Source organism: Pogoniulus pusillus, chromosome 4 (assembly GCF_015220805.1).
Source record: "Pogoniulus pusillus isolate bPogPus1 chromosome 4, bPogPus1.pri, whole genome shotgun sequence".
NCBI lineage: Eukaryota > Metazoa > Chordata > Aves > Piciformes > Lybiidae > Pogoniulus > Pogoniulus pusillus.
The window spans coordinates 46,286,867-46,305,689 of NC_087267.1; the positions used below are offsets into that span (position 1 = coordinate 46,286,867).

Genomic DNA, 18,823 nt, shown 5'->3' on the forward strand with positions numbered 1-18,823 from the left:
TGCAGGCTGCACACCCCCAGCTCCCTCAGCCTCTCCTCACAGGGCTCTGCTCCAGGCCCCTCACCAGCTTCCTTGCCCTTCTCTGGACACCTTCCAGCATCATGTCTCTGCAATTCAGGAGCCCAGAACTGGACACAGCACTCCAGGGGTGGCCTGAGCAGTGCTGAGCACAGGGGCACAAGAACCTCCCTTGTCCTGCTGCCCACACTGCTCCTGAGCCAGCCCAGGATGCCATTGGCTCTGCTGCCCACCTGGGCACTGCTGCCTCAGCTTCAGCTCCTCTCTCCCAGCACCCCCATCTCTCTCTCTGTCTGGCTGCTCTCAGCCACTCTGTCCCCAGCCTGTAGTGCTGCTTGGGGTTGGGGTTATTGTGGCCAAATGGTTTATAACTCAGCCACCATGAGTAAATGAACAGGAGTGGCCTGGTAGGTGACATCCTAATAGGTGGAATATTTTTTAGCCATATTTTCCAGGACAATGCAGCAGGAGGCAAAGAGTTAAAGTGTTTTCTGTGTGAATCAGTGGCAAAGCTCCACTTTTCTTCCTGCTCTCCTACCATGTACAAATTCTAAGCAAAGCAGAACCAAGCAGCAAACTCTAATCTCCTAAGACAGACCACGAGCTGCTACATCATTCAGCCCATATTTGCTCCATGCCTTGCTTCAGTTGGGGTTTGGGGTTTCATTTTAATGTCTCAGCATGGTAGCAATGTCACTTATCTGAGGTTTATCCTATTCTCCTTCTGTGGTGGCAGGCAATTACTTTTCCCTGCCTTGTATCCCACTTATCTCCTTAGTTTCAGGATTGTTTCTGCCCTTATTATTAGAGGCCTATTTAATGATTGGTCCTTATAGCTGTTTCTTAACCTCACATTTCAGCCTAACTCCTTTCCCATACTTAGGATTCTACTTTCTATCATTCAGAAGTTGACATAAGTGGGGAAGAAATAAAAGGTTTCATCATTTCTCTATTACAGGGAGCTGTGACAGCTTCAGTTCAGGCTGGGGCTGGTGGAGTAAGGTGGCTTGGGGTGAGAATTTCTAGCCCAAAAGTGATGTTGCATTGAAACTCTCTTTTCTAGTTCTGGGTTAATCTTTCAAACATGCAGCTCTGATTTGCACCTCATCATAGTTCTCATCTTTCTTTTCTTCTTATAAATAAAATGCTTTGTAGTATTCTCCCTTTGCCCCCTGCCTCCCCCCTCCCCTATTCCATAGCTGCTGCTGTGATTGAAACCAGGTTATTTCTTTATTGTACCATATATCTTCCAGTCCTTGCCACACTACCAGGGCAGCTTACTTTGGTGAAGAAAACAGACTTGATTACTACTTCATTTCCCAAGAAGCCTTTGACCAAATGGTGAACACGGTAAGTACCTGAGTAGCATCCCAGCAGAGCTATTTCCTGCACCCAAAGTGATCTCAGCTTTTCATTCCAGCTCTGATTGGTTTTCTCTAAGTATATATGTAAAGTTTTTTATCTCTCTGGGCATGTTCAGTCAGCCACAGTGAAAAGATGGAGCTCTAAGAGGGTAGACTTAGATTGGATATTAGAAGGAACTTCTTTACAGTGAGGGTGGTGAGACACTGGATTAAGTTGCCCAGGGAGGGTGTGGATGCTCCCTCCTTGAAGGTGTTCAAGGCCAGGTTGGCCAGAGCCTTGAGCAGCCTGATCTAGTGGGAGGTGTCCGTGCCAATGCCATGGGAGTTGAAACTAAATGATCTTTAAGGTCCCTTCCAACCCAGACCCCAGATGATCTTTAAGGTCCCTTCCAACCCAGACCCCAGATGATCTTTAAGGTCCCTTCCAACCCAAGTCCTGGAATATCTTCAAGGTCCTTTCCAACCCAAACCCTAGATGATCTTCAAGGTCCTTTCCAACCCAAACACAAGATGGTCTTTAAGGTCCTTCCAGCCCAGAGCTGAGATGATCTTTAAGGTCCTTCGAACCCAAACCTGGGATGACCTTTAAGGTCCCTTCCAACCCAGACCCCAGATGATCTTTAAGGTCCTTTCCAACCCAAACCTGAGATGATCTTTAAGGTCCCTTCCACCCCAAGCCCTGGAATATCTTTAAGGTCCTTTCCAATCCAAACCTCAGCCAGCCTGACCTTAAACACCTCCAGCCATGGGGCCTCAACCACCTCCCTGGGCAACCCATTCCAGCCTCTCACCACTCTCATGCTCAACAACTTTCTCCTCACATCCAGGCTGAACCTACCCATCTCCAGCTTCACTCCATTCCCCTAGTCTTGAACAACCCCAACTCTCTCAGCCTGTCCTCACAGGGGGGAAGTTCTCCAGCCACCTGATCACCACACACAAGTAGCTAGTATCAAAGTAAGGAAAACTCTTGGGAAAATGCTGTCTTTTTTCTCTTTTTCTTCTCTCAAACTCTTCCAACAGCCTTGCAGGAAAAGTAGACTTTGAAGGTCTACCAAATTCACCCTGAAGGCATCATGTTTCCCTCTGCAGGCAGCTACTTTTTGCTGTTACCTTTTGCTGCCTGCAATCAAGATTGGACGTGGCACTTGGTGCCTTGGTCTAGCCTTGAGCTCTGTGGTAAAGGGTTGGACTCGATGATCTATGAGGTCTCTTCCAACCTTGATGATTGATACTGTGATCAAATTTTGGCTGGAAAGCCACAACAGAGCTTGTTATTTGAGCAGATAGAAATGGAGCAGCCAGCACAGTCATAAGCAAAGGATCCTTAAGGATAACTCAGCAATCAAGCAGTTTAATTGCAGATAACATAATCTGCTAGATGTAAGACTGGGAACCAACATTTTAGTTGTCAGGTTTTGATTCTGAAATCCCTTGGCCAATTCAACATTCTCCTTGCAGGTTTGTTTTTGTCCTCTCTTCTCCTTGGCATCTTCTTTTGGGTAGGGCAGGGCCATATGTTTTGATGCAATGGCAAAGGAAGGCTGCCCCTTGCTTTAGATCTTGCTTTGTTTACAGTGGGAATGAATAAGCAATGCAAGCTGGAACCTGTCAGCAGCTTGTTTTGAAGACACTGGTGGTTTATAATCCATGAGTAATGTAGGAGCTGCTACCCTGCAGGACTTGGCTATGTGCTCCTCGCTGCAGACTTTGTGCTCCCATTGATGTCTTAGGCAGGGAGAGACTTTGAAGGGAGAGAAAGGAAGGAAGTCCACAGTGATTATGCTCCTTTATGAAAGTTCTTTCCCTTAAGGTATTTCCTTTGTCATTATTCTTGCTGGTTTGAATTTCAGGGGAAGTTTATAGCAACCTATAAATACAGTGGCTACTGCTATGGACTGGGAAGAGAGACTGTTGAATCAGTTGCCAGAGAAGGCCTTGCAACCTGTGTTCATTTGGAAGCAGAGGTGAGGATCACTTATTGCCCAGCCATTGTGGAATGAGTCATTCCAAAGCCAGTGCAATGCTACAGGCTTGGAGAAGGGATTGTTGAGATACTGGAAGGTGTCCAGAGAAGGGCAAGAAAGCTGGGGGGGGGGGGCTGGAGCACAGTCCTGTGAGGAGAGACTGAGGGAGCCTGCTGAAGAGGAGGCTCAGGGCTGACCTCATTGCTGTCTACAACTGATCTTCGATCACATTGGGTGATTCTGTGCTCCACAGCCTCCCTGGGCAACCTGTGCCAGTGTCTCACCACCCTCACTGCAAAGAACCCTTTCCTAACATCCAGTTTCAATCTCCTCTCTGCCACTTTAAACCCATTCCTCCTCCTCCTCCTATCATTACAAGACCTTGTCAATAGTCCCTCCCCAGCCTGCCTGGAGCCCACTTCAGATACTGGAAGGCCACTCCAAGGTCTCCTCCAAGCCTTCTCTTCTCCAGGCTGCACAGCCCCAGCTCTTGTAGCCTGTCCTCAGAGTAGAGCTGCTGCAGCCCTCTCAGCATCTTGGTGGCCTCCTCTGGACTGGCTCCAACACTTCCATGTCCTGCTTGTGCTGGAGGCTCCAGAACTGCCCCCAGGACTGCAGGTGGGGTGTGAGGAGAGCAGAGCCAAGGGGCGGAATCTCCTCCCTTGCCCTGTGCCCACACTGCTCTTGCTGCACCCAGCACAGGGTTGTGTCTGGGCTGCACTCACACTGCAGGCTGCTGTGGAGCTTTGCATCAGCCTAGACCCCCAGGGCCTTTTCCTCAGGGCTGCTCTCAGCCATTCCCCACCCAGCCTGGAGCTGTGCTTAAGAATGTGGAAGGAAATGTAGCCTGCCTTTAGTTTTCATCACCTCAACCCCCAGCCAGCAAATCTTGATCTAAGATAATGAGAAGTCCATAACTAGAAAAATCAGCCGAAAAGTTACTCTTTTGGGAGTCCAACAGATAGGTTTTGACACTTTGTGGGTGACCTCCTTTCCTAACACAGCATGACTTCTGAGCTTCTGCCATCTGTGCTTGTGCACCTGACAAACCACAGAGAGGGGAGAGTAATCTCTCAAAGAGATTGCATCTTTGAATACTCCTGCCCAAAATATTGCCTCAGGCCTTTGGGTATGCTCCATTGCTTTAGCATCAAGGAGAAACAGGGCATTCTGGTGGGGGGTGATCAGTAAGGATGCAGCATCAGAAAAGGACCTTGGGGTGTTGGTAGACATTTGGCTGAAAAGGAGCTGGTAATGTGCCCCCCTGGCCAAGAAGGCCAGCAGCATCCTGGGCTGTATCAGCAATAGTGTGGAAGGGAAGTTATTGGGATTATAGAATGGTTTGATCACATTGGGTGATTCTGTGCTCCACATCCTCCCTGGAGGTGTTCAAGTCCAAGTTGGATGAGGCCTTGAGCAACCTGTTCTAGTGGGAGGTGTCCCTGCCTATGGCAGGGCATTGGACCTCGATGATCTTTGTGGTCCCTTCCAACCTAAACCATTCTATGCTTTTCTATTACCAAAACTACTCTCCTGGCCAAACAACCAAGAAACTCCTTTGACACAGAAGTTTCAAGATCACAGAGTAATTATGCACAGCCTTGTATCACTGTGGACTCTGCTAGCAGATGAGAAACAATAATGGTGAGTTATGCAGCTGAACAGAAGTTACTGAAGTCCATTAGCTTCTGTGAGGCTCATAACAAAAAGTGATTTAGCACTGTTAACAGTAATGTTAATTACAGTCTGTGAGGTGAGCCTCACAATTTAGAGCTGCTCATTCCCTTTAATCTGGAGGAGATCTTGTACTGATAAAGGAGACTGACACACATTGGAAAAGTTAAATCTTGCTGAGTCGACACTTCCTAGAAGTGAAGCTGCTGTGACTCTGAAGCACAGATGTGTGCTGGAGCAAGCACTTTTAAAGTGTTCTTACTTTGCTTCTGTAGCCATCAGTATCTGCAGAGCAATTAAAGGAGCTGCATAATCCATCCAGGGGTGTAGTGGCAAACTGGCTCATGTCTCCAGTCACCAGTGGTGTTCCCCAAGGATCAGTGCTGGGCACAATCCTGGTCAACATCTTTACTGATAAACTGGACCAGGGGATTGAGTCCAGCAGTAGTAAGTTTGCAGATGACACCAAGCTAGGAGCAGGTGTGGAGCTATTGCAGGGTAGCAGAGCCCCGCAGAGGTACCTGGCCAGGCTGGATGGGTGGGCAGAGGCCAAGGGGATGAGACTGAACAAGTGCAGGGTTCTGCAATTTGGCCACAACAACCCCAAGCAGCACTACAGGCTGGGGACAGAGTGGCTGAGAGCAGCCAGGCAGAAAGGGCCCTGGGGGTGCTGGCAGAGAGGAGCTGAAGCTGAGGCAGCAGTGCCCAGGTGGGCAGCAGAGCCAATGGCATCCTGGGCTGGCTGAGGAGCAGTGTGGGCAGCAGGACAAGGGAGGTTCTTGTGCCCCTGTGCTCAGCACTGCTCAGGCCACACCTGCTGGAGCAGGACACTAGGTGATGGTTTTGAACTAAAACCTTGAGTACTGTGTGCAGTTCTGGGCTCCTTAATTCAAGAGAGATGTTGAGGTGCTGGAAGGTGTCCAGAGAAGGGCAGCAAGGCTGGGGAGGGGCCTGGAGCACAGCCCTGTGAGGAGAGGCTGAGGGAGCTGGGGGGACAAAGCTTTCCAATGCTGCTTTCATAGTCACTTGGGATGAAGTTATCCTAAACTCAGCTACAACTTCAGCAACAAAATGTTGTGGTTCTCTGCTTAACTGTACAGGGGGCAAGGAGCTTGAAAAATACCTACTTCAAACCCAGATACATCCTGCTAGTACCAATGAACAAGGAGAAATATGAGGGGCATCTGAGGAGGAAAGGATTATTCAGCAGGCCAGAGATTGAAGAGGCAGTCTCCAGAGTGGACATGTACATCAAAATGAGTCAGGAGATCCCAGGATTCTTTGATGCAGTGGTCAACACAGGTTAGTTAATCTCTTTTATACCATCAATCTAATGTCACACCCAATAGATGGACTGGAAGTGTTATATAGAGCCACTGGCAAATACTGTGTGCAGTTCTGGAGCTCCTCAACACAAGAAGGACACGGAACTGATGGAGCCAGTCCAGAGGAGGCCACCAAGATGATCAGAGGGGTGGAGCACTTGCTTTATGGGGACAAGCTGTGAGAGTTGGGGCTGTACAGCCTAGAGAAGAGAAGGCTCCAGGGAGACCACATAGTGGCCTAGCCATACCTGAAGGGGGCCTACAAGAAAGCTGGGGAGGAAGTATTTGCAGCAGTTTGTAGTGATAGGATCAGGGGAAAGGGATTGAAGGTGGAAGAGGGGAGATTTAGACTGGAGATTAGGAGGAGTGAGGATGGTGAGACACTGGAACAGGGTGCCCAGGGAGGTTGTGGATGCCCTGTCCCTGGAGGATTTGAAGCCCAGACTGGCTGAGGCATTGAGCAACCTATTCTAGTGGGAGGTGTCCCTGGTCATGGCAGGGAGGTTAACACAAGATGATTGGTCTTTAAGGTCTATTCCAACCCATCCTGTGATTCTCTCCACCATGAAACACATCATTCCTTTCTGCAGATGACATGGAGGAGGCATTCACAGAGCTGAGCTTCCTCATAAAGGCATTCCTGGGCTTGGAGCCACCTGCAGATTCTGACAGCACTCAGGAGTTGCACATCAGAGCAAGAGCAGGTATTGTGTTTGGGCTGGCTTTGAACTCTTTGAATGATGCAACCTGTAAGACCACATGGTTCTGAAACCTCTTCTCTATTATGACTCTCTTGGTCTGATTCCTCCCTGAGATCCCTGAGGCAATAGCATGAAGAATGTGTGGTGTCCAAGAAAAGCCTGGATGAGGCACTTAGTGCCATGATCTGGTTGACTGGTCAGGGCTGGGTGCTAGGTTGGACTGGCTGAGCTTGGTGGTCTCTTACAACATGCTTGATTCTATGCTTGACTCTTCTGAGGATGCTTTTGGTCAGAGGTTCTCCCATTCATTCAGATACATGACCACGGCTGAGAGCTTTGTGCCTATCAAGCTGTTGAGCAACAAAACAACTAAGTGGCATGGAGAATAACAGAATCACAGGAGCACCTTGAGTGCTGTGTCCAGTTCTGGGCTCCTCAACTCAAGAGAAAATGTTGAGATACTGGAAGGTGCCCAGAGAAGGATGACAAAGCTGGTGAGGGGCCTGGAGGAACACAAACCCTATGAGGAGAGGCTGAGGGAGCTGGGGGTGTGCAGCCTGCAGAAGAGGAGGCTCAGGGCAGAGCTCATTGCTGCCTGCAACTCCCTGAAGGGAGGCTGTAGCCAGGTGGGGTTGGTCTCTTCTGACAGGCACCCAGCAACAGAAGAAGGGGACACAGGCTCAAGCTGTGCCAGGGGAGGTCTAGGCTGGATGTTAGGAGGAAGTTGTTGTCAGAGAGAGTGATTGGCATTGGAATGGGCTGCCCATGGAGGTGGTGGAGTTGCTGTCCCTGGAGGTGTTGAAGCAAAGCCTGGCTGGGGCAAGTAGTGACATGGTCTGGGTGATTGGCCAGGGCTGGGTGCTAGGTTGGACTGGCTGAGCTTGGAGGTCTCTTCCAACCTGCTTGATTCTATGATCTCTAAAATATAGGAGAAAAAGAAACAAGAAAGAGCCATTCCAGCAGCAAGATGTTGCACAAAAATTGGACTAACAAGAAGCTCACTTAGGTGAACTTTTTTCCTCAAACTCCAAGAGTCTCCATAGTTTATGGCTGTCTTGGTTACATGCATTACAGCAGGAGCATTAATCCATTGCCTAAGTAACACAGAGCCAATATTCATGACCTTCTGTGTGGCTCAGAAGGCTGCAAATTAAGGTAGCTGAAAGGGAGGGTGAAAAAGTCTGAAAATGTTAATGAAAGCTACTGTAAAATTCCTCAGTTCATCATTTTAAGGAGTTTTGTATCCTGAAAGAATGAATAAATACTGATTTCCCAGGGGACAAGAGAAAAGCTTCTACATATGTTGTGGCATCTCAGTACTACAGCAGTGAGGACCTTTCTGAAGCCAAGCCTGGATGAGGCACTTAGTGCCATGGTCTGGTTGACTGGACAGGGCTGGGTGCTAGGTTGGACTAGGTGAACTTGAAGGTCTCTTCCAACCTGCTTGATTCTATGCATCTTCTTTGATCTTAACCTGTGGAGATGCTGGAGAGTGTCCAGAGCAGGGCCAGGAGGATGCTCAGAGGTTGCAGCAGCTCTGCTGTGAGCACAGACTGAAAGAGTTGGGGCTGTGCAGGCTGCAGCAGAGGAGGCTCCCAGGTGACCTTCTTGTGGCCTTCCAGGATCTGAAGGGGGCTACAAAACAGCTGGGGAGGGACTTTGGAGGCTGTGAGGGAGTGGAGCAAAGGTGGAGGTGGGGAGAGTGAGAGTGGAGGTGAGGAGGAAGTTGTTGAGCAGGAGAGTGGTGAGAGGCTGGAATGGGTTGCCCAGGGAGGTGGTTGAGGCCTCATGGCTGGAGGTGTTTGAGGCCAGGCTGGCTGAGGCTGTCTGCAGCCTGCTCTAGGGTAGGGTGTCCCTGGGCATGGCAGGAGGGCTGGAACTGGCTGCTCCTTGTGCTCCCTTCCAACCCTGACTGATTCTATGATCCATGGAGACATTCAGGATCAGACTTCATGGTGCTCTGAGTAACCTGATCATTGCCATCCCTGGAGCTGTTCAAGGCAGGATTGGATGTGGCACTTGGTGCCATGGTCTAGCCTTGAGCTCTGTGGCAAAGGGTTGGACTTGATGATCTGTGGGGTCTCTTCCACCCTTGGTGATACTGTGATGTTCCAAGATGTCCCTGCTTAGCACAAGGGGGTTGGACTAAACAAGCCTTAATGCACTCAATGATTCCTCATAGGACTGATTTTGCAGAGCCTTCACCAAGAGTGAAAATCAAGAAAGGAGGAAGAGAAGCTGTGTAGATGTGCTGTGGTGGAGATGGTTTAGTGGTGACCTGGCAGTATTGGGTCAGCAGTTGGACTCAATGATCTTAAAGGTCTCTTCCAACCAAAACAGATTCTGTGATTCTGTATTTCTTGAGCTGAGCAAAATGCCACAAGCTCACAGACTGAGATAAGGATTGCAAGATGAAAGAAGGTATAAACTTAGATATCTGAAGTTCCTTTAAAGGGCTTTGTACTCCTCAGCAGCTCTGAGCTCTCTCAGCAAGTGACTTGTCACCACTTACAGAAACTTCATTAACAGTGCTGGCTTTGGGTAATTCTGCTCTCCATAAAGCAACTTTGGAATTTACTCTGCCCCATTAAATTCATTTAGAGCTTCATTTATGGCTGTTTAAATAAATGTAACTATCCCATTTCTGGAGATCATCTCTTCTTATGGAGTGTGGGGAATAATATAGTGCCAAAAACTTGCCCCAGGGTTGTCTTTAATGTGGACAGGTTTAGTAGGCTGGTAGCAGGGGGAAGATTGGTTGGGTGAAATTATGATAGGTTCTTAATTCTCCTTTCTGTCTTTTTTTTTCCCATGAGCTGCTGTGCTTTTATTTTTTCTTTTCTTGCTCGTGTATAGAGTGAAAATTCCAGGAGGAAAGAGATAAGTTTTATCAGAACTTCTTTACAGAGAGAAGATAATGCACTGCAGAGCTGATAGCCCTTTGTTCTTGCATTAGCAGCTGTCAGCCACAGAGCTTGGGGCTTACAGATATTAATTGTATGGAATCATGGAATCAGCCAGGCTGGAAGAGACCTCCAAGCTCAGCCAGGCCAACCTAGCACCCAGCCCTGGCCAATCAACCGGACCATGGAACTAAGTGCCTCATCCAGGCTTGGCTTCAACACCTCCAGGGACAGCAACTCCACCACCTCCCTCATTACAAGACCTTGTCAGTAGTCCCTCCCCAGCCTGCCTGTAGGTTTCCTTCAGATAGTAGGCGGCCACTCCAAGGTCTCCTCCAAGCCTTCTCTTCTCCAGGCTGCACAGCCCCAACTCTCTCATCCTGTCCTCAGAGCAGAGCTGCTGCAGCCCTCTCAGCATCTTGGTGGCCTCCTCTGGACTGGCTCCAAGATTTCCATGTCCTGCTTGTGCTGGGGGCTCCAGAACTACACACAGGACTGCAGGTGGGGTCTGAGGAGAGCAGAGCCAAGGGGCACAATCCCCTCCCTGTGCCCACACTGCTCTTGCTGCAGCCAGCACAGGGTTGTGTCTGGGCTGCACTCACACTGCAGGCTCCTGTGGAGCTCTGCATCAGCCCAGACCCCCAGGGCCTGTTCCTGAGGGCTGCTCTCAGCCATTCCCCACCCAGCCTGGAGCTGTGCTTGGGATTGCTCTGACCCAGGTGCAGCACCTTAACACTTGACCTTGTTGAATGCCATGAGGTTGGCCTGGGCAAAGCTCTGCAGCCTGTCCAGGTCCCTCCACATGGATCCCTGCCCTCTAGCAAGTCACCTGTGCCACGCTGCTTGGTGCCACCTGCACACTTGCTGAGGGTGCACTGATTCCTCTGTCGATATCACTGCCTAAGAGATGTTCAATAGCACTGGTGCCAGCACTGACCCCTGAGGGGTACTTGAAAGTAACTGGAAGGTTTAAAAGCAGGTTGATAACTCTAGTTCATGTCCCTTATAACTTCTACACCTATCTTCTGAACATCCAGCACTATCCCAAAATCCAGCTCATGGGTTGCACATTACTTGTTCCTTTCTGCTTGCTGTAGGCCAAGTATTGCTCAAAATATTTTTGGTTAAGGAGTTCCTTTTCCTCACTAGGTTCAGGAATAAGGTTCTTACAAGAGCAAAGATTGTCACCTGCTGGAGCAACTACTGGAACCACTGAGCCTTCACCTGCTAATGAGTTCTTGGAGTCTTCTGCCAAAATCTATCCAGGAGACACCTTTGACAAACTTGCTGAACAGCTAAGCTCTGTGGTAAGGGGCTTTTACTCTAACCTCAGACTAAAAAGAGAAGTGGCATGAAAAATACAGGACTTTGCTTTCTCCAGAGAATACTGACTCCTGTCCTCTGGCCATCTTTCATTGCAACAACATTTACCAGTTCCCCAGAGTTAAAAGGGGTGAGAATGAGGGAGGTAAACTCAGGCTATTGTTCCTGCTCACTTTTACATCAGGAAAAATCATAGAATCAAGCAGGTTGGAAGAGACCTCCAAACTCAGGCAGGCCAACCTAGCACCCAGCCCTGGCCAGTCAACCTGACCATGGCACTAAGTGCCTCAGCCAGGCTTGGATTCAACACCTCCAGCCACAGAGACTCCACCACCTCCCTGGGCAGCCCATTCCAATGCCAATCACTCTCTCTGACAACAACTTCCTAACAACATCCAGCCTAGACCTCCCCTGGCACAGCTTGAGGCTGTGTCCCCTTCTTCTGGTGCTGCTTATCTGGCAGCAGAGCCCAACCCCACCTGGCTACAGCCTCCCTGCAGGCAGCTGCAGACAGCAATGAGCTCTGCCCTGAGCCTCCTCTGCTGCAGGCTGCACCCCCCAGCTCCCTCAGCCTCTCCTCACAGGGCTCTGCTCCAGGACCCTCACCAGCCTTGCTGCCCTGCTCCAAACACCTTCCAGCACCTCAGCATCTCTCTGCAATGGAGGAGCCCAGAATTGGACATAGCACTCCAGGAGTGGCCTGAGCAGTGCTGAGCACAGGGGCACAAGAACCTCCCTTGTCCTGCTGCCCACACTGCTCCTGAGCCAGCCCAGGATGCCATTGGCTCTGCTGCCCACCTGGGCACTGCTGCCTCAGCTTCAGCTCCTCTCTGCCAGCACCCCCAGGGCCCTTTCTGCCTGGCTGCTCTCAGCCACTCTGGCCCCAGCCTGTAGTGCTGCTTGGGGTTGTTGTGGCCCAAGTGCAGAACCTGCCCTTGGCCTTGTTCAGTTTCATCCCCTTGGCCTCTGCCCCCCTATGCAGCCTGGCCAGGTCCCTCTGCAGGACTCTCCTACCCTGCACTAGCTCCACAGCTGCTCCTAGCTTGGTGTCATCTGCAAACTTACTGCTGCTGGACTCAATCCCCTGGTCCAGATCATCAATAAAGATGTTGAACAGGACTAGGCCCAGCAGTAGATGTATCTGTAAATTATCTGATTTCATAGACTCCTCAAATCAAGTTAACTCTGCACTGCCAAAGCCACCACTAAACCAGGCCCCTCAGCACCACATCTACACAGCTTTTTAATCACTTTAGGGATGAGGACTCCCCCACTTTCCTGGGCAGCCTATTCCAAGGCTTGACAGTTCTTTAAGTGAAGAAATTGTTCCTAATGTCCCTCTTGGCCCAACTTGAGGCTTGTTACCTGGGAGAGACCAACCCCCACCTCACTCCAACCTTCTTTCTGGGGGCTGTAGAGAGTGAGAAGGTCTCCCCTCATTCTTTAGTTTTACAGGCTGAAAAACCTCAGTTGACTTGTCTAGACCCTTCACCAGCTTTGTTGCCCTCCTCAGCCCCTCAATGTCCTTCTTGGAGTGAGGGGCCCAAAACTGAACTCAGTATTCAAAGTGCAGCCTCACCCAGTGCTGAGTACAGGGGTACAATCCCTGCCTTAGACCCACTGGCTCCTACACTATGTCTGATCCAAGTCAGGATGCTGGTGGCCTTTTTGGCCACATGGGCACATGCTGGCTCACCTTCAGCCTGCTGTTGATCAACAGCCCCAGGATGTAGAAGCACAGAATCAACCAGGTTGGAAGAGACCTCCAAGCTCATGCTAGCACCCAACCCTATCCAATCAGCTAGACCATGGCACTGTCCTTTCCTGCCAGGCAGTTTCTAGCTGCACACAATTTCATCCCCTTGTGTCCTGGTGTGAGAGAGATGAGGAGCATCTCTCAGTGGTAAAACAAGATGTGAAACTAGCCTATTTGACAGAAATGGTTAAGATGCAGTTAGTAGGACACTGAAGATTACTTACAACACCATACTGTGGCAGAGGGAAAACTCTTTCAGCCTCTCAGAGTGTATTCCACTGCTAACTGCCAAGGATCACATTGAAGCACATTTTTCACCTGCTTTTACTTTTCCAATCAACAGATTCAACAATGGGCTTGAATTCCCAATAACCTTTTGCAACTTCAGCTTCCTCTCTCTTTCTTTTTTTCCTCTTCTCCTTAATAGTCCTTTCCCTAGAGGCATCCATTCTCCTTGCAGGCAGTGGGGGAGTTGGGGCTATGAAGCAGATGTTGTATGAAAAGAGCATTAGCACAATGACAGGAGAAGAAGAAAAATGAATGCTCTACACTTTGTTCCATTCCAGGGTTATGATGTCATTATGATGAATGATGGCTTGGCAGGCATGACTTGCTGTACAATTTTGCCACTCTCTCTGTATTTATAACTCCTTCTGATGTTTCGAATTAGTGCTCTAAATGGAGCAAAGTGACAGACACCCTCCCCTGCCTCCATTTCCCAGGCTTTAAAAAGGTCTCTCTGAGGGGTGGAGAGAAGTTATGATGAAAAAATGGCTAAACAAAACGACAGAATCAGTCAGGGTTGGAAGGGAGCACAAGGAACAGCCAGTTCCAAGCCCCCTGCCATGCCCAGGGACACCCTACCCTAGAGCAGGCTGCACACAGCCTCAGCCAGCCTGGCCTCAAACACCTCCAGCCATGGGGCCTCAACCACCTCCCTGGGCAACCCATTCCAGCCTCTCACCACTCTCCTGCTCAACAACTTCCTCCTCACCTCCACTCTCACTCTCCCCACCTCCAGCTTTGCTCCATTCCCCCCACTCCTGCCACTCCCTCACAGCCTCAAAAGTCCCTCCCCAGATTTTCTGTAGCCCCCTTCAGATCCTGGCAGGCCACAAGAAGGTCACCTGGGAGCCTCCTCTGCTGCAACCTGCACAGCCCCAACTCTTTCAGTCTGTGCTCACAGCAGAGCTGCTGCAGCCTCTCAGCATCCTCCTGGCCCTGCTCTGGACACACTCCAGCATCTTCACATCCCTTTTGTCCCAGGGGATACAGAGCCGGATGCAGGACTCCAGCTGGGGTCTCAGCAGAGTGGAGTAGAGGGGGAGAATCACCTCCCTTGACCTGCTGGCCACACTCCTTGCTAGGGAAATAGGGAACCTCCCATCTTTCAGTTGCCTGAAATGAAACAAATCTCTCCTAAAGCCATGCCAAGTGATAGAATCATAGAATCAACCAACCAGGTTGGAAGAGACCTCCAAGATCATCCAGTCCAACCTACCACCCAGCCCTATCCAATCAACCAGACCATGGCACTAAGTGCCTCAGCCAGGCTTTTCTTAAAGACCCCCAGGGATGGTGCCTCCACCACCTCCCTGGGCAGCCCATTCCAATGGGAAATCACTCTCTCTGTGAAGAACTTCTTCCTAATATCCAGCCTAGACCTACCCTGGCACAACTTGAGACTGTGTCCCCTTGTTCTATTGCTGGTTGCCTGGGAGAAGAGGCCACCCCCCACCTGGCTACAATGCCCCTTCAGGTAGTGTCACAAGTATAGTTTGTTTTCATGTTCCTTTCATCCAAAGGATTACTGGACGTGAGAGAGAAACCAGAATATGTCTCACCTTGCTGGCACTCTGCTATTGCTCCTACTCCACCTATTGCTTTTTCTCACTCTTCATTTACTTTTCTTTTTATTTCAGTTGTATTTTGAGAGTTTGCATTTTGTCAAGTCAGAGAGAAGTGGCTTATGATGAAGGAGGCTATCATTTACCATGGGTCTAACTTAGTGGCCTTAAGGCTCTCTACCTTATTAGTCTCCTTGTTCAGAGCTCTTAATGCCTCTTTGTCATTTACTGCACACAGTTGCCAATAGATTTTTCTTTCCAATGTATTTTTGTTTCAATATGGTTTTGTTTCCAATACATTTTTTGTTTCCAATATATTTTTATATGGTTTTGTTTCCATTATGATTTTGTTTCTAATATGGTTTTGGTTCCAATATATTTTTATATGGTTTTTGTTTCCAACATACTTTTGTTTCCAATATATTTTAATATGGTTTTGTTTCAATATGATTTTGTTTCTAATATGGTTTTGGTTCCAATATATTCTAATATGGTTTTGTTTCCATTATGATTTTGTTTCTAATATGGTTTTGGTTCCAATATATTCTAATATGGTTTTGTTTCCATTATGATTTTGTTTCTAATATGGTTTTGGTTCCAATATATTCTAATATGGTTTTGTTTCCATTATGATTTTGTTTCTAATATGGTTTTGGTTCCAATATATTCTAATATGGTTTTGTTTCCATTATGATTTTGTTTCTAATATGGTTTTGGTTCCAATATATTTTTATATGTTTTTTGTTTCCAACATGCTTTTGTTTCCAATATATTTTTATATGGTTTGGTTTCCAATGTGGTTTTGTTTCTAATATGGTTTTGGTTCCATTATGATTTTGTTTCTAATATGGTTTTGGTTCCAATATATTTTAATAGGGTTTTGTTTCCATTATGATTTTGTTTCTAATATGGTTTTGGTTCCAATATATTCTAATATGGTTTTGTTTCCATTATGATTTTGTTTCTAATATGGTTTTGGTTCCAATATATTCTAATATGGTTTTGTTTCCATTATGATTTTGTTTCTAATATGGTTTTGGTTCCAATATATTCTAATATGGTTTTGTTTCAATATGATTTTGTTTCTAATATGGTTTTGGTTCCAGTATATTTTTATATGGTTTGGTTTCCAATGTGGTTTTGCTTCCAATATATTTTTATGTGGTTTTGTTTCAATATGATTTTGTTTCCAATATATTTTTTTTGTTCCGATATGTTTTTATATTTTTTTTCTTTCCAATATGATTTTGTTTCCAATATGATTGTCTGGATGGGACACTTAGTGCCATGGTCTGGTTGATTGGCCAGGGCTGGGTGCTAGGTTGGACTGGCTAAGCTTGGAGCTCTCTTCCAACCTGCTTGATTCTATGAATTTGTTTCCAATACATTTTTTTTTTTTGTTTCAATATATTTTTACATGATTTTTGTCTCTAATATGCTTTTGCTTCCAATATATTTCTATATATTTTTTGTTTCCTAAGTGTTTATGTTTCCACTACATTTTTATATGTCTGTTTCCAATATAGTTTTGTTTCCAACATATTTTTATAAGTCTTTTTGTTTCCAATATTGTTTTATTTCCAATATGATTTTATTCCCAATATATTTTTTTGTTCCAATATATTTTAATATGTTTTTTTGTTTCAATATGGTTTTGTTTCCAATACATTTTTAAATGGTTATTGTTTCAATATGGTTTTGTTTCCATTATGGTTTTGTTTCCAATATATTTCTATATGTTTTTTGTTTCAATATGGTTTTGTTTCCAATATATTTTTATATGTTTTTTGTTTCAACATGGTTTTGTTTATAATATGGTTTTGTCTCAAATATATTTTTATATGGTTATTGTTTCAATATGGTTTTCTTTCCAATACATTTTTATATGGTTATTGTTTCAACATGGTTTTGTTTATAATATGGTTTTATTTCCAATATATTTTTATATGGTTTTGGTTCCAATATGGTTTTGGTTCCAATATATTTTTATATGTTTTTTGTTTCAATATGGTTTTATTGCTAATATGATTTTATTCCCAATTTTTTTTTTGTTCCAATATTTTTTTATATGGTTTTGTTTCCAATATGGTTTTGTTTCCAATATATTTTTTATATGGTTATTGTTCCAATATGGTTTTGTTTCCAATATGGTTTTGTTTCCAATACATTTTTATATGGTTATTGTTTCAATATGGTTTTGTTTCCAATATGGTTTTGGTTCCAATATATTTTTATATGGTTTTGTTTCCAATATGGTTTTGGTTCCAATATATTTTTTATATGGTTATTGTTTCAATATGGTTTTGTTTCCAATATGGTTTTGTTTCCAATACATTTTTACATGGTTATTGTTTCAATATGGTTTTGGTTCCAATATGGTTTTGGTTCCAATATATTTTTATATGGTTTTGGTTCCAATATGGTTTTCGTTCCAATATATTTTTATATGGTTTTGGTTCCAATATATTTTTATATGGTTTTGTTCCCAATATGGTTTTGGTTCCAATATATTTTTATATGGTTTTGGTTCCAATATGGTTTTGGTTCCAATATATTTTTATATGGTTTTGGTTCCAATATGGTTTTCGTTCCAATATATTTTTATATGGTTTTGGTTCCAATATGGTTTTGTTTCCAATATATTTTTATATGGTTTTGGTTCCAATATATTTTTATATGGTTTTGTTCCCAATATGGTTTTGGTTCCAATATATTTTTATATGGTTTTGGTTCCAATATGGTTTTCGTTCCAATATATTTTTATATGGTTTTGGTTCCAATATGGTTTTCGTTCCAATATATTTTTATATGGTTTTGGTTCCAATATGGTTTTGTTTCCAATATATTTTTATATGGTTTTGGTTCCAATATATTTTTATATGGGTTTGTTTCCAATATGGTTTTGGTTCCAATATATTTTTATATGGGTTTGTTTCCAATATGGTTTTGGTTCCAACATATTTTTATATGGTTATTGTTTCAGTATGGTTTTGTTTATAATATGGTTTTGTCTCCAATATATTTTTATATGGTTTTGTTTCCAATATATTTTTATATGGTTATTGTTTCAATATGGTTATTGTTTCTATATTTTTGTTTCCAATATATTTTTATATGGTTTTGTTTCCAATATATTTTTATATGTTTTTTGTTTCAATACGGTTTCATTTCTAATACGATTTTATTCCCAATATATTTTTTTTGTTCCAATATTTTTATATGGTTTTGTTTCCAATATGGTTTTGTTTCAAATATATTTTTATATGTTTATTGTTTCAATATGGTTTTTGTTTCCAATATGATTTTGGTTCCAATATATTTTTATATGGTTATTGTTTCAATATGGTTTTTGTTTCCAATATGGTTTTGGTTCCAATATATTTTTATATGTTTTTTGTTTCAATATGGTTTTTGTTTCCAATATGGTTTTGGTTCCAATATATTTTTATATGTTTTTTGTTTCAATATGGTTTTTGTTTCCAATATGGTTTTGGTTCCAATATATTTTTATATGGTTATTGTTTCAATACGGTTTTTGTTTCTATATGGTTATTGTTTCAATATGGTTTTGTTTCCAATATGGTTTTGTTTCCAATACATTTTTATATAGTATTGTTTCAATATGGTTTTGTTTCCAATAGAATTTTATATGGTTTTTGTTTCAATATGGTTTTGTTTCCAATATATTTTTATATGGTTTTTGTTTCAATATGGTTTTGTTTCTAATATATTCTTTTGGTTCTAATATATTTTTATATGTTTGTGTTTCCAAAATATTTTTTTATGTTCCAATATATTTTTATATGATTTTTATTTCCAACATGGATTTGTTTCAAATATATTTTTAAATGTTTTTGGGTTCCAATATGATTTTGTTTCCAATATATTTTTTTGGTTCCAATATGATTTTGTTTCCAATATTTTTTTTTGATCCAATATGATTTT

The 18,823-nt window shown here is 44.7% G+C and overlaps 1 protein-coding gene across 1 annotated transcript in view; it reads left to right on the top strand.

Annotated features, from left to right (window-relative positions):
- Positions 1–18,823, top strand: part of LRGUK (leucine rich repeats and guanylate kinase domain containing) — a 59,218-nt gene that overhangs the window by 33,545 nt on the left and 6,850 nt on the right. The window contains exons 12-16 of the mRNA XM_064142748.1: positions 1,272–1,368; positions 3,236–3,349; positions 6,124–6,325; positions 6,939–7,052; positions 11,102–11,259. Of these exons, the coding sequence (XP_063998818.1) occupies positions 1,272–1,368; positions 3,236–3,349; positions 6,124–6,325; positions 6,939–7,052; positions 11,102–11,259 (685 nt within the window). The remainder of the gene's footprint in view (positions 1–1,271; positions 1,369–3,235; positions 3,350–6,123; positions 6,326–6,938; positions 7,053–11,101; positions 11,260–18,823) is intronic.